The sequence below is a fragment of the Colias philodice genome, chromosome 16 (assembly GCF_061535455.1).
Source record: "Colias philodice isolate Cphi_HAF_F1 chromosome 16, ilColPhil1 Martin Lab GWU primary, whole genome shotgun sequence".
Classification (NCBI taxonomy): domain Eukaryota; kingdom Metazoa; phylum Arthropoda; class Insecta; order Lepidoptera; family Pieridae; genus Colias; species Colias philodice.
In genome coordinates this window covers 6352847-6365432 of record NC_143101.1, presented here as the reverse complement: position 1 = coordinate 6365432, position 12586 = coordinate 6352847, and the positions used below count along the sequence as shown (strand labels likewise).

Below are 12586 nucleotides of genomic sequence, written 5' to 3'. Positions count from 1 at the left end.
AGGCAAGGATGTGCCAAGAAAATCCAATTTCCAAATGATATTTTAAACTTTTCCCTGAATTTTGATGCAGTTATTATCTTGTTTGCGATACTTTAAGGGTGTTTCTGCTCGTTCAACTTTTGTACCTTTTATAACCTTTTTTATACCTTATGATATTAAAAAATACAATCATAATGTATGTAGGTATGAATATTATAATAATATGCCAAATATTTTGAAGAAGAAAATTATTGAATTGAGTACGGTCCGTGATGTTGAAAGAGGAGGAGGAGGAATATAAAGAATAAGAAAATAAGACGTTAGAAAACTTGATTTGTAACTGTCAAAAATTGATTTCGAATTTTTTGGTTAGTCTTAGATCTTTTCCTTTGTATGGATATAAAAGAAAGCGGAAAAATATTATAAGGACAAAAAATAATTTAAAGGAAAGAATTAAGAGGAAGAAAGGAATGATGTATAAAAGAGCTCAGGTTCTTTTTTTAAGAAAAATATTAATATTTACGAAATAATTAACGAAATACTTAACTAAAAGCATCCTTTGTAGAAGTAGGTAAAGTAAATAAAGGCTGTAAACACGGCACACATCCACATGTGGCTCTTAACAAGTTTTCAAGAGCAACAATATCAAATAACATCAATTAAGCTCGTTAATGCTTCCCTTCCGATTATTTGCTGATGAATTTCGAGTTATTGATCTACTTTTGTTATTTACTTTCAATTTATTTTACATAAGTATTGAGTACGATGTTTGTTTACATTTTAACGTTGGTCGCATAATATATCGCGTTTGAAATAACATTATCTCTTTTACAAAATACATCATCGTACATGTTCTTTTTTATGGTTGCCTGGAAGAGATTGCTTTAAACAATAAGGCCGCTTATTGTACACTTACTATGTTCATGGTTTCCACGTTAATCTGTTGTTACTACTGGTACAATGAAGTATCTTCAATAAATAAAATCATTTGTAAATCATTTGATAACTTTTCTGCATTCATTTGTTATTGTTTCGTGTCAAAATGAATAATGGTTTGATAAATTAATGTAACAGGAAATAATTATAATCATTTGTCTATGATCTCGATGCTCGGCTGATCGACGGATTGACATCGCCGCTCTCATATTTTTAATAGTCACGTTAGACTGACTGTGATTTATGATCAACTGCTTAGTCAGCTATTTTTTCCCCTATTTGCAACTCTTGCTTCCCATGAAGTTATTTTAAGCTTCTATGAACTTGCCTTAAAAAGAGTCTCCGATCTCTATCAAAATTAGAGAAACAATTTGTGTAGTAAACTTACCTTAAAGTTTATCAACTCGTACTTACCTTCTTTACCATTACTATTTTTGTTATTATTCCTATAATATCAAGAATGCTAGTAATCGCTTTTGACATGAAGTGATCGGTATGAAACCTTTGCCCAAAGTTTGGGATTGATAATTTAAGCCAATTTCATACAAAATTACAAAACGATGGCTACAGTCATCATCCGTGTGATTGAGTTATCTAAACTATTCAAACGTCTTGAGAATCTTCTCATTTACAACACCAGGGGGATGATACTGTCCCAATGAGCGATGGTGTTTGATGCGACCACAAAACGGCTTTACTGTTAAGACGGTCCCCAATCAAGACACAAGTCCTCGGTGTAAACTACAATCAACTGTAAAGTTCTATAATTGGATTTAGTCACAGCCACCACTTTGACAGACGCTAATGCGCATTAAATTTGCTGACGCACGCCCTTATTAGAATACCTTCGTCTAGACAAAAACACAAAAATATCGTAAAATATCTTAAACATCTAGATTACCATTCTCATTACCGGGCGATGCGATGCTGATAAATATCTTGTACATTCGTGTTTGGCGCAGCGAATTTCCTCTGATATTTTAAGTAGATAACGAATAAAATGTTTTTACGATGTAAATTTTTATTCGGATAGGTATATAAAATTGTATCATGGAACGAGAGAAAATTAACGGCGACTATACATTTCAGTTTAGATTAAGTAATTGAATTTCGCGCTTCCAAAAAGGTAAATTAGATAGACGTATTTGTTACGCTGCTATGTGTGTATTTTACATCAAAAAGCTCTTATTTGTTTTAAATATGGATTACTTCACACTAAAACTTTACCCTGTACCTGAAATATAAATTTAATACAAAGTTTATAATTTATAATTAGGTACAACATCTAAAATTTCTTTGAAGATTACACGCTTCAGTCGTAAATAATTCGAAGACCCTTTTGCTTTTCTTCTTTCATTCTGACTTGCTAATATATATCTATTAAAAATAAAGAGTTCATATTCAAGCTCAAATAACTTCTATTACTTAGTATAACTCTTTTATTTTATTTCTCGTTATCGATATGTTTCTTTTTTAGAATATTTTGCACCATTTTTATGATGGATATCAAGCCAAAATAGTATAGGATTAAAAAAATAACTTAGTTAATACAAAAACTAAGATAGCACTTCACGGAAAATATAATATAACTATAATATATTTTCATTGAGTGGCCTACATACACGAGTAGGAACTAGTGCAATAAGACTAAAACTATGTTAAACTCGTGTTCAGGTCGGATCGAATACAGTTCAGTGTGGAATTTCAATGATGAGATACATAGCTCTAATAATGTATCCCTAAATTGTGGCTGACGGACATAAAGAGCCATTACGAGTATGTAGATATTCCAGTGAAGCCTCTAAATTACGGCAAATATTTATATTTGTAAATCTATAATAATTAATAGGGCTTATAAGAAACGCGAAACAGAAATACTATTATTATCAATGATTTTTGGTGTCCATTAAACTTTTTTTAAATGTTGGTATGTTCTAACATAATTGTATAAAATGCTAATAAATGTAAATATAAAAGTAAATTATGGATGCAATCAAACGAGAATAGTACGTAGTTAGTACCTAATTAACAAACTGCTTCTTTTTGGTAGCGCTAAAATAATGTAGATAACTTTGAGCAATCGACATATAAAGTATAGAAACCTACTCTAAGTGTGGCAAAATTTCTTATTCCTTTAGTTCATTAGTAAACTTAGTTCGACTAACTTATACTATTGTTTTATTACAGTTCAGAAATAATTTCAGGCTAATAAAATATGTGAATATTATAATGAGCAAGAGACCGTTTGTTGATAACAAATTTCACACCACAAGAGATTAAATAAATATCGATATGACAGTATACAAATATTTTGAAGATACATTATTTTCTGATACAAGCATGAAATAATATTATAATTTTGTTACGTAATTTAAAATGTATCGAAGTTGTTTTACCATCATGAATATATTAATATGAATGGACTCAGAGATTGTTTATCTAAACTTTCAACGTAGCTGTGCTACGCCACACGATCTGGCTACGGCGTAACAGCCTGTAGTTCATACTTTACCATGAAATTTAATTGACCTAATAATTACGCATTCATTATACATGCAATTACAAAATAAGAGCTTATTACTGTGAAAATAAAGTGTATAATACTTTGGCAGGTTTGTTTCTTCGGTTCACTAGCAAACGCGTTGAACGTAGCGGTGCTGACTCGGCGCGACCTCGCTGCAGCGCCGATCAACAGATTGTTGAAGTGGCTGGCCGTGGCTGATGTGTTCGTTATGATGGAGTATGTGCCCTTCGCGATTTATAGATATTTGGTAAGTACTAATAGTATTCTGAAATGTATGCGGATAACATTTTGTGAGTCGAAGGTAGTGCAAATGTGTATGTAGTTTGATTTTAAACAAATTCACAGTATAGAGATGATTGTTTAACTATATTGTTTTAAAATGAACGCTTAAAACATAATAAATAAGCAGAATCAGAAGAAATACAATATAACATTACATGTAGACTGTAGATCCACATAAATGGCAATAGACTAATCTATTGGGTTTAGAGTTCAATCATTATATATGACGGAAGAAGGGCCCAAAGGCTATTTTTAAAAAGAGTGACGTCAGCAATTCTGACGTCACCATCATCAGAGCAGACGCTCATACTCGAAGTAGAACGCCTGTAGGTATTTTTACTGCCTTTTTAATTCACGTTGAAATTACTAATTTTAGAGAGAGCTCCGAACGCTCCAACGGCCGGCGAGTGAATGTGCTCTGTGCCGTCGGTCGCTCGTATTTAAAGCAAACAATGACTCACAAGAATTAGTTTGAGTGTTGCCACTCGAATTTTTACAATGAATTTTCATCAGTTTTAACAAACATTAATTATTTCGTTAATTTAATTATTTCATTAGTGGTTGATTAATGAATCAACCACTTATTTAAAAAGATCAAAGTAAACTTTAGCTAGTTATAATTATTTAGTAGTTTGAGGGTAGTCGTTTATCGTCGTTGCGCCGACACGGCCATACTGACAGGCGGTGCGCGCTCTGCACCAGCCTCGTTGTAAATGTCTCGTTGTAAAAGCAGGTCACTAATGCGCTGGACTGACCAAGTGAAATCTGCTATAGGAATTTGTGTATCAGACTGCACCAGACAGTCTAGTAACAGGAAGACATGGCGGGAGATCGTGCGGAAAGCTGTTTCCGCCTCCACTACCAATGTGGATGTCTCAACGTGACCACGACCACTCTGCCAAGAGTGAATCGACAAAGAAAAAGAGAACGATTCTCGGCGTATTTTGTGTCGGTTCTCGGAGAGTCTCGAAGGTTCTCGTAGATTTCTCGGAGGTTCTCGTAGATTTTAAGTCTAACACGGCCATACTGACAATCGTACGTCCTCGTACGCCTTTTCTCGTATTACAACACTACGGGAGTTCATCTCGGGATTTCAAAAACACACTGCCTCGGCCACACTGACTTTTCAGAATACTGAACACTCCACATGACAGACACAGTCCGTTCGCGTATCATGTGATCAACACCTACTCATTTGTGATATAGGCAGATTCTCGAAGGTTCTCGTAGATTTCTCGGAGGTTCTCGTAGATTTATGATTATCACAAAGAGAGGCGCAGCTCAGATAACACACACAATTCCTTCGATGAACTACACTCCCGTTACAATTATCCACGTAACAAACTTTTACTTTACACAACGCACGAAAAAACACAAACGCCAGTATGCCGTTACAAAACTACGTAAACGTTAACATTTAAAAATAGAGAGCTTGAATTCTATCCAACTTCTGATGACGGAAGAAGGGCCCAAAGGCTATTTTTAAAAAGAGTGACGTCAGCAATTCTGACGTCACCATCATCAGAGCAGACGCTCATACTCGAAGTAGAACGCCTGTAGGTATTTTTACTGCCTTTTTAATTCACGTTGAAATTACTAATTTTAGAGAGAGCTCCGAACGCTCCAACGGCCGGCGAGTGAATGTGCTCTGTGCCGTCGGTCGCTCGTATTTAAAGCAAACAATGACTCACAAGAATTAGTTTGAGTGTTGCCACTCGAATTTTTACAATGAATTTTCATCAGTTTTAACAAACATTAATTATTTCGTTAATTTAATTATTTCATTAGTGGTTGATTAATGAATCAACCACTTATTTAAAAAGATCAAAGTAAACTTTAGCTAGTTATAATTATTTAGTAGTTTGAGGGTAGTCGTTTATCGTCGTTGCGCCGACATATAGAGTCTGGTACGACAATATCAGCAATGTATTGTCAGTATTGTCAATATTGAAATCCTTTACCTACAGTGTAAGAACAAATAATGTATTTAAATTAAATTACCCGACCCTCGTTTCACTATCTCCCGTCTAGACGATATCCTTTAAAGTTCTTAAAACATTGACAATAAATCAAAAGGTTCTATCGATCATATTTATCGGTAGTCATAAGCGTTGCTTTTAGTAAAACAAACTGTAGAATTTGAGAAAAGTACTGCACCATAAACAATAATGCGAAGTGAGATATCTATTATAGGTCTAGACGCTAGATAAATAGCTACCGATTCCATTTGATTTATGTATCAAGAAGTTTTTTAATAAATACACAAAGTTCATGTTACAGCGTGCTGTAATAACAAACTCATGCGCTCTCAGATTTAAAGCAAATATTTATGTTGTTTGATTTTAATGCAGTTGTATTCATTTACTGCAGGTATTGGTATTTATTTCTGAATGAGGTTCGCATCTTTATTGCTTAATATAATAGAATAACTCAAATTATACAATTAAAGAATACTTAGGTAAAAATATATGTCATTGGAAAAGACAATTTAAGTTTCACATTTCTATTTTGCTCACTGTTAATAAAATAATAAAATCGATATCAGTTTACTTATAACAACAACTGTTTACTGATAAACTCATTAGTTAGACATCTGTTATTAGTACTTAGTTATTATAAATAAAATAATTTACATCATAAAATCTAAACCTAAATTACTGTATTATTATAACATTAGCTAAACCGCCAATTGCTTACTATAATATCCTGCTTTTGTCAAACGTTGTATGTGAAATAAAGAATTTATTAATAAATAAATAAACCATTAATCAATTGCAATCAATGGTTTCCATAAACTCGATATTTTCGATAGATATTACCCGGGCAACGTGAGATGCCGTACAAGTGGGCGGCATATCTCCTGTTCCACATGCATTTCGCACAGATTTTTCACACGGCGTCCATTTGTCTGACACTCTCGCTCGCTATCTGGAGATACGTGGCTATAAAGTAAGTGAATGTTTGATGGGCACGATCTGTAACTAAATTTGGATTTAGTTTATTCTTTTAGAATTTTAAAGTTTGTTTTCTACATGTGTTTCAAATTGGGTTCTGTTTAAGCTTAGCTCGAGGGTATTGATTTTGTGCATTTTTACGTTAGGATACATTGTAATTGATAATCTTTCTACAATTCATAAACATAAAATAAATAGAAATACTATTTTTACACTTCTCGAATTTGTGAAAATACTTTGAAAGCAAACAACCATTAACTTCCATTATTTGAATTTTAATCAAAAATGTGGGATTGATTCACTTAAAAATCCTTAATACATTCGTCTGAGTTTATTTTATGTAGATAAGTACTACGATTTACCGTCAATCGGCTTACTTAACATTTTACATAACATTAAAGTGGTCTAAAGATAACATACGATTTCTATTTATCTTTTGTCCTTTTTCCTGCTTATCTCTTTGAAATAGAACTGTGTATACGCCTACTCATAAGTATTACAGAATAAACTGAATGAAATTGTATCTACAAAAGGGTCTATCCTTTTCAATTCCATTCAACTATTTTTATATTTATAGAATCGCCACTTCCTGGAAAATTGATGAAAAAGATTTCATTAATTGAGTCGAGACACTTAAAACAAAGAACAACATGACTAAAAGTTAAGCATTTGTTTAACTCATAAATAAGAATTTAATATTTTGACCCTTAAAATGTAATAGGAAAACAAAATAACAAACATCTTATTTAAAATTAATTAAACGTGTTAGATAACTCAACTTTGAGATTGAGAGGAAATCTGGAGAAGAAGGAAAAAAATCGCGATATCCTTCAACCGCCAATTAAAACGAAATTCAGTTAGTCAACAGAACGATTTTACAGATTAATAATTAAGTTAATAATGATGTTGAGGATTAACTATCCCAAAAAACTGACTGACTGCAGTCTGCATGCTTTTATAGATTACTAGAGGTCCGCCCCGGCTTCGCCCGTGGTACATATTTCGCAATAAAAGGTAGCCTTTCTCGGGTATCAAAATATCTCCATGCGAAATTTCATGCAAATTGGTTCAGTAGTTTAGGCGTGATTGAGTAACAGACAGACAGAGTTACTTTCGCATTTATAATATTAGTACGGATTATAATCATGCCAGTGGCAAAAAATTAATACTGCTATAACAAAGGCATAGTTATAATAAAACAATCAAACAATTATCTTAATAATCAATCAGACACTCGTTTAATTATCTCAACAATACATCAAATAATAAGAAATAATAGATTAAGTTCTAAATTAAAATATGACCAAGCCATTTCTCGAATTCTCTCCGTCGGAGATCAGATTTGTAAGTTTTATGATATTGTGATGTTATTTATTTGTAATATTGTGGCGGGAAAATTTAATAAATGTTTCGATTCAACTTGTTAATTGTATTAAATTTCACGTTTCTATTACGAAAAATTTGATACAAAACCATTGATTCATTTAATTTCATTTCAATTAATTTTGTTTGGGAGATTGCTCAGAAGTATCTTTATAAGCAGATTTATGTATTATTTTATAGATTTGTATTATATTATTTTATAGATTTGTATGATATGTTATATTTGTTTAAATTTTGTATGTTACAATATTTCCTATCAGGTATTCGGACAGGAGTCATGTGCTGTGTACAGAGCGGCGATGTAGCACAGCTATCCTCAGCAGCTTCATATTACCGCCCCTTCTATGTATCCCCACATTCCTGGTGAGTACTTCGTGAGGAAAAATTTACAATTTACAAACGTTCTTTTAATTTGATTAATTGGATTGTGTCATTTGTTTCCAATAAATCAGATTTCCTTGTACCAAAATAATTAATGAGCACATTCTTGGGACTGTGTGAAAATATTACGATTACAAAGAACGGTTCAATTATTTATTTCCTCATTAGTATTTTCATGTCTACCAATTTATTTTTTTGAAATGATTGATCGTTCGGACCCAACGTCCGGACCCGTCAACTTTTTAAAAATAAATTAATCTTCTTAAAGATTAATTTTGTCTCATTGTCCTATTTTTCCGATATCCATTGATGTACGTATTGAACTGTCAATTTTCATGGAATTCGTGTAAAAAATTTTCATATCTACATTCGTTTTAATTGGTAAATCTGTCGTTGTTTAGTCGGTATTGTCAAATCCTTTCTGGTTGAATTGGTACTAGGAAGTAATGTGACTATTTTACTGTTAGCTCGGGATTGCCCGGCACGTAAATTAATTCTGAATAGCGCCAGGATAAAAGGAAGTTCGTGTCTTCGATTACGAGGACATATAACTACTTTTGGCGGCCCAATTTACAAAGTTAAATTTAGTAATAATTGAGAATTAGCACCGCTACCAGGAAGACGGAAAACAATTAATCGTGTTTAAATTAATTCATCGTTTTATATCTATTAAATTAATTCTTATTTTTTTTTAAATAATATATTTCCGATGTTTATATTTGTTTTAAGGTATAGAACAATTAATGTATTATTTACCACTAAGTTAATTACTAGGTTCATAATAATACAACGATGAACTAGAGTTCTATTGGAATTATACAAATATGATATAAGTAATAATATGCAATTTATATTCAACAGGTATTCGATATTCACACAGCGGTTGTGCTAGAACCAAATGGTCCCATGATACTTTATCACGTAGATTCCGATGAAGAAGGTCAATTATTCAAGATAAACTTCTGGGTGCATGCCGTCGTTATCAAATTGCTACCCTGCTGTATTCTGACGGTCATTAGCATCTGGCTAATAAGAGAGGTCTACAACGCCAATGAGCATCAAAAGAGGATACGTATAAACAATGCATGCGCTAATGAAAAGTCTATAAAACGTCAGTGCAAAGGCGACAAGAGAACAAATAGAACCACGAAAATGCTAGTGGCTGTACTGCTTTTGTTCCTCGTGACGGAGCTACCTCAAGCGATTCTGGGTCTTATGAGCGGGGCTTTAGGACGATGTTTCTTCAAACGGTGCTACGATCTGTTTGGCGAGCTGATGGATGCATTGGCGCTACTGAACGGGGCCATTAACTTTGTTCTGTATTGTTCAATGTCGAGGCAGTTCCGAATGACTTTTCGTCAGTTGATGTGGCGGGCGCATTTACACAGGTGGCCGCCACCGCAGCCCTCTCACTCGGATGGATTGAATACGTATGTATATTTCGTATTATAGCTTTACAACATTTCAAGAGTAGCAATACTCAATATAAGTACCAATGATGGTCAAAATATCGGCATAATAAATTGATTTTCATTTTTCAACTAATTACCATTAGCTTTTTTATAATCACTGCCATTAGCCATTAGCTTTTTTATAATCACTGTAGGTACAATATATTTTCAGTGTAGGTAATTCATCAAGCTGGACTATGGTCCATGTAATATAATAATATAAAACCTACTCTACTGTGAACTACCTATATACAATGAATAAGTTTGTTTCAAACAATCATATTTACTGTGTGAATAAGTAATACCTACATGGTGATAAATAATTAACGACGACAAAAGCCGATGCGTATATTATGTAGCTTTATTCTGTGTTGAATTATTGTTGGAATTTCATAGAATAGTCCGCGACCCTAGTAATCATTGTACTGGTTCAACTGTTATTTGTTCATGCTTCAGTAGTTTTCATGTTATACCAAAACACTAAATTTATTATTTTTTACAATTAAACGTTTTGCTTTTACAAACAATTCGGGATAAGCAGCTCAACACAATAAAACACATAAAACAGTGGCTAAATAAGATTTTTCCTAAGGTTAGGTGGGGAAATAATATGTTATATTAATATTTTCTCCTTCACTATTTAAAGTTATTTAGTTTTAAATTTCAAATTATGTTTAATTTAAACACTAAAGTCCTAACAATTTTATTTAACATTGAAAACGATAAATTTAATGTTCACATAAAGGAAATGAATCACACTTTATTAATTAATCTCCAGTTTGCTAATCTTCAAAAGCTGTTTACATCTTCCAAAAAGTGATTGGCATCCAAAAGACTGAATTCGTAGTACTGTTTACTAAAGATTGTTTTCGGACGGGTAACAGAAACAAACAACCGGTTGTTTATGGTAATAACAGTTTTAGTTTATTATAATTTAGCGAACGATATTGTCAATACAGTGACTTGTTTATTTTTCAGAGCGAAAACTTCGGTTCCGTGAGAGAAGATCGTACAAGAGAAACATGCATACGTCTTGCAGCAATTTGTCTAAATAACTGTATATAATTTGAGATAGGGTATCTTAAAATTCGTCCTATAAGTATTTAATACGTTTAGAAAATAATCTGCTATTAGATCTCACGTAATATATACATAAGACGTTAAATAATTCAGTTTTATATAACTTTTGCTAAACACTTCAAAGAGGCCTAATGAAGCTTATTACGCTTACAGAGAAAGCTTTTAATATTTCAATTTCAATAACAAACAATATAATAATTGATATAAGATATTCCCTTTGATGTTTCCTCTGAGATCTAAGGTTTTTATTATTTATTTGGCACTACAATATACATACATACAATAAACTATTATGTATTAGGATGGTATTAGGTTATATTGTTTTTTAATATCAATTATAATTTTAAAATTTAACTTTAATCATGGAACCGAATTAGAAATATTGGTATTTTAAGATCCTTAAATACTACTTATTCCTACTCTTATTGTTTCTTATTGTCACAATTATTACTTCTTTTATGAGTAGTATCAATAAACCAGGAGTGGCAGATTTGGGAAAGCACTGATACATACATATTACATACCCTGAAAATAAATGTGACTTTTTCTCAACGAATTAACCTTTATTATTATTCTATTATTAATGGGAGAATAAGCAATTATTGTGAACGGTTATCAAAGAGCGCGTATTCAGTTAAGCGGTCAGCAACCACAAATACAATTACAAATACCGCAGCATGCTCAGTTGCCCCTTTACAAACAATGAAGTGGTTTAACAATGTAATTACCGATGTATTTAATATAATACATAAGTAATTGTATCACTTAATAGGCCTATTCAGTTGTTCCATAACTGTAAACAAATATAATCGTGATATTAAATGATTACGTATAAATGTAAACGGGTAAATATTGAGGATTATTGAAACGAATTTGTTAAGTATCATAGATTAAATATAGTTTTAAGTGTATGATTAATGTAAATTTGATTTTATATGTTTGTATGTTTTATCAAGTTCCTAACTATGCTTGACTGTTCTGCTTAAACAGATGAAATCTTAGCATACCTAATATCGTTTTGAATATACTGAATAGGATAAATGACGTTATTCGCTCAAAATTACTTTGTTAATTTAGCAGATATTAAAAGACTGGCACAAAAGCGCATCCATTTATTAAATTAGCATTTACATTTCACTACAAATGAATACAAAAATATATGTAATTGTGTCCTATTTGGTGAACCGATGTCTAGTCTCAAAATATTTATGAATTTAATTATGATACTTTGAAAAGTTTTATTACTTTTTGTAAAACCAGTGAATAATTGTTATATGTTAAGTAAACAATACTATATAGCCTTTAAGTATGTACTATGTAGCTTAAAATGTAGCTTAAAAAAGGAAGTTTAAAAGATAAACCCATCGTTTCTCTTGTACGCGTTTTACTTCTAACGCAAGTTAATGCTCATTATTATTTTAAAATTAATGTAATTAATTACTCCTATTGTACATATTTTAAGCTAATAATAAATGTTTTACCTGGATGAAAGATATTTTAATCTAAAGCAATTATACACGAATTAACGTTAATCTTGGGTAGGTACTTAATTATTGTGTTGATGAGTTGAATTATTTCTAACGGTACTTGAATGAAGGATTAAGTAGATATATAAT

The 12586-nt window shown here is 31.9% G+C and overlaps 1 protein-coding gene across 1 annotated transcript in view; it reads left to right on the top strand.

The window, feature by feature from the left end:
• LOC149481735 (G protein-coupled receptor dmsr-1-like) overlaps positions 1-11211 on the top strand; it is a 35767-nt gene extending 24556 nt beyond the window's left edge. The window contains exons 3-7 of the mRNA XM_089704650.1: positions 3528-3686; positions 6534-6670; positions 8319-8421; positions 9301-9869; positions 10869-11211. Of these exons, the coding sequence (XP_089560776.1) occupies positions 3528-3686; positions 6534-6670; positions 8319-8421; positions 9301-9869; positions 10869-10890 (990 nt within the window). The 3' untranslated portion in view covers positions 10891-11211. The remainder of the gene's footprint in view (positions 1-3527; positions 3687-6533; positions 6671-8318; positions 8422-9300; positions 9870-10868) is intronic.
• The last annotated feature ends 1375 nt before the right edge of the window (positions 11212-12586 follow it).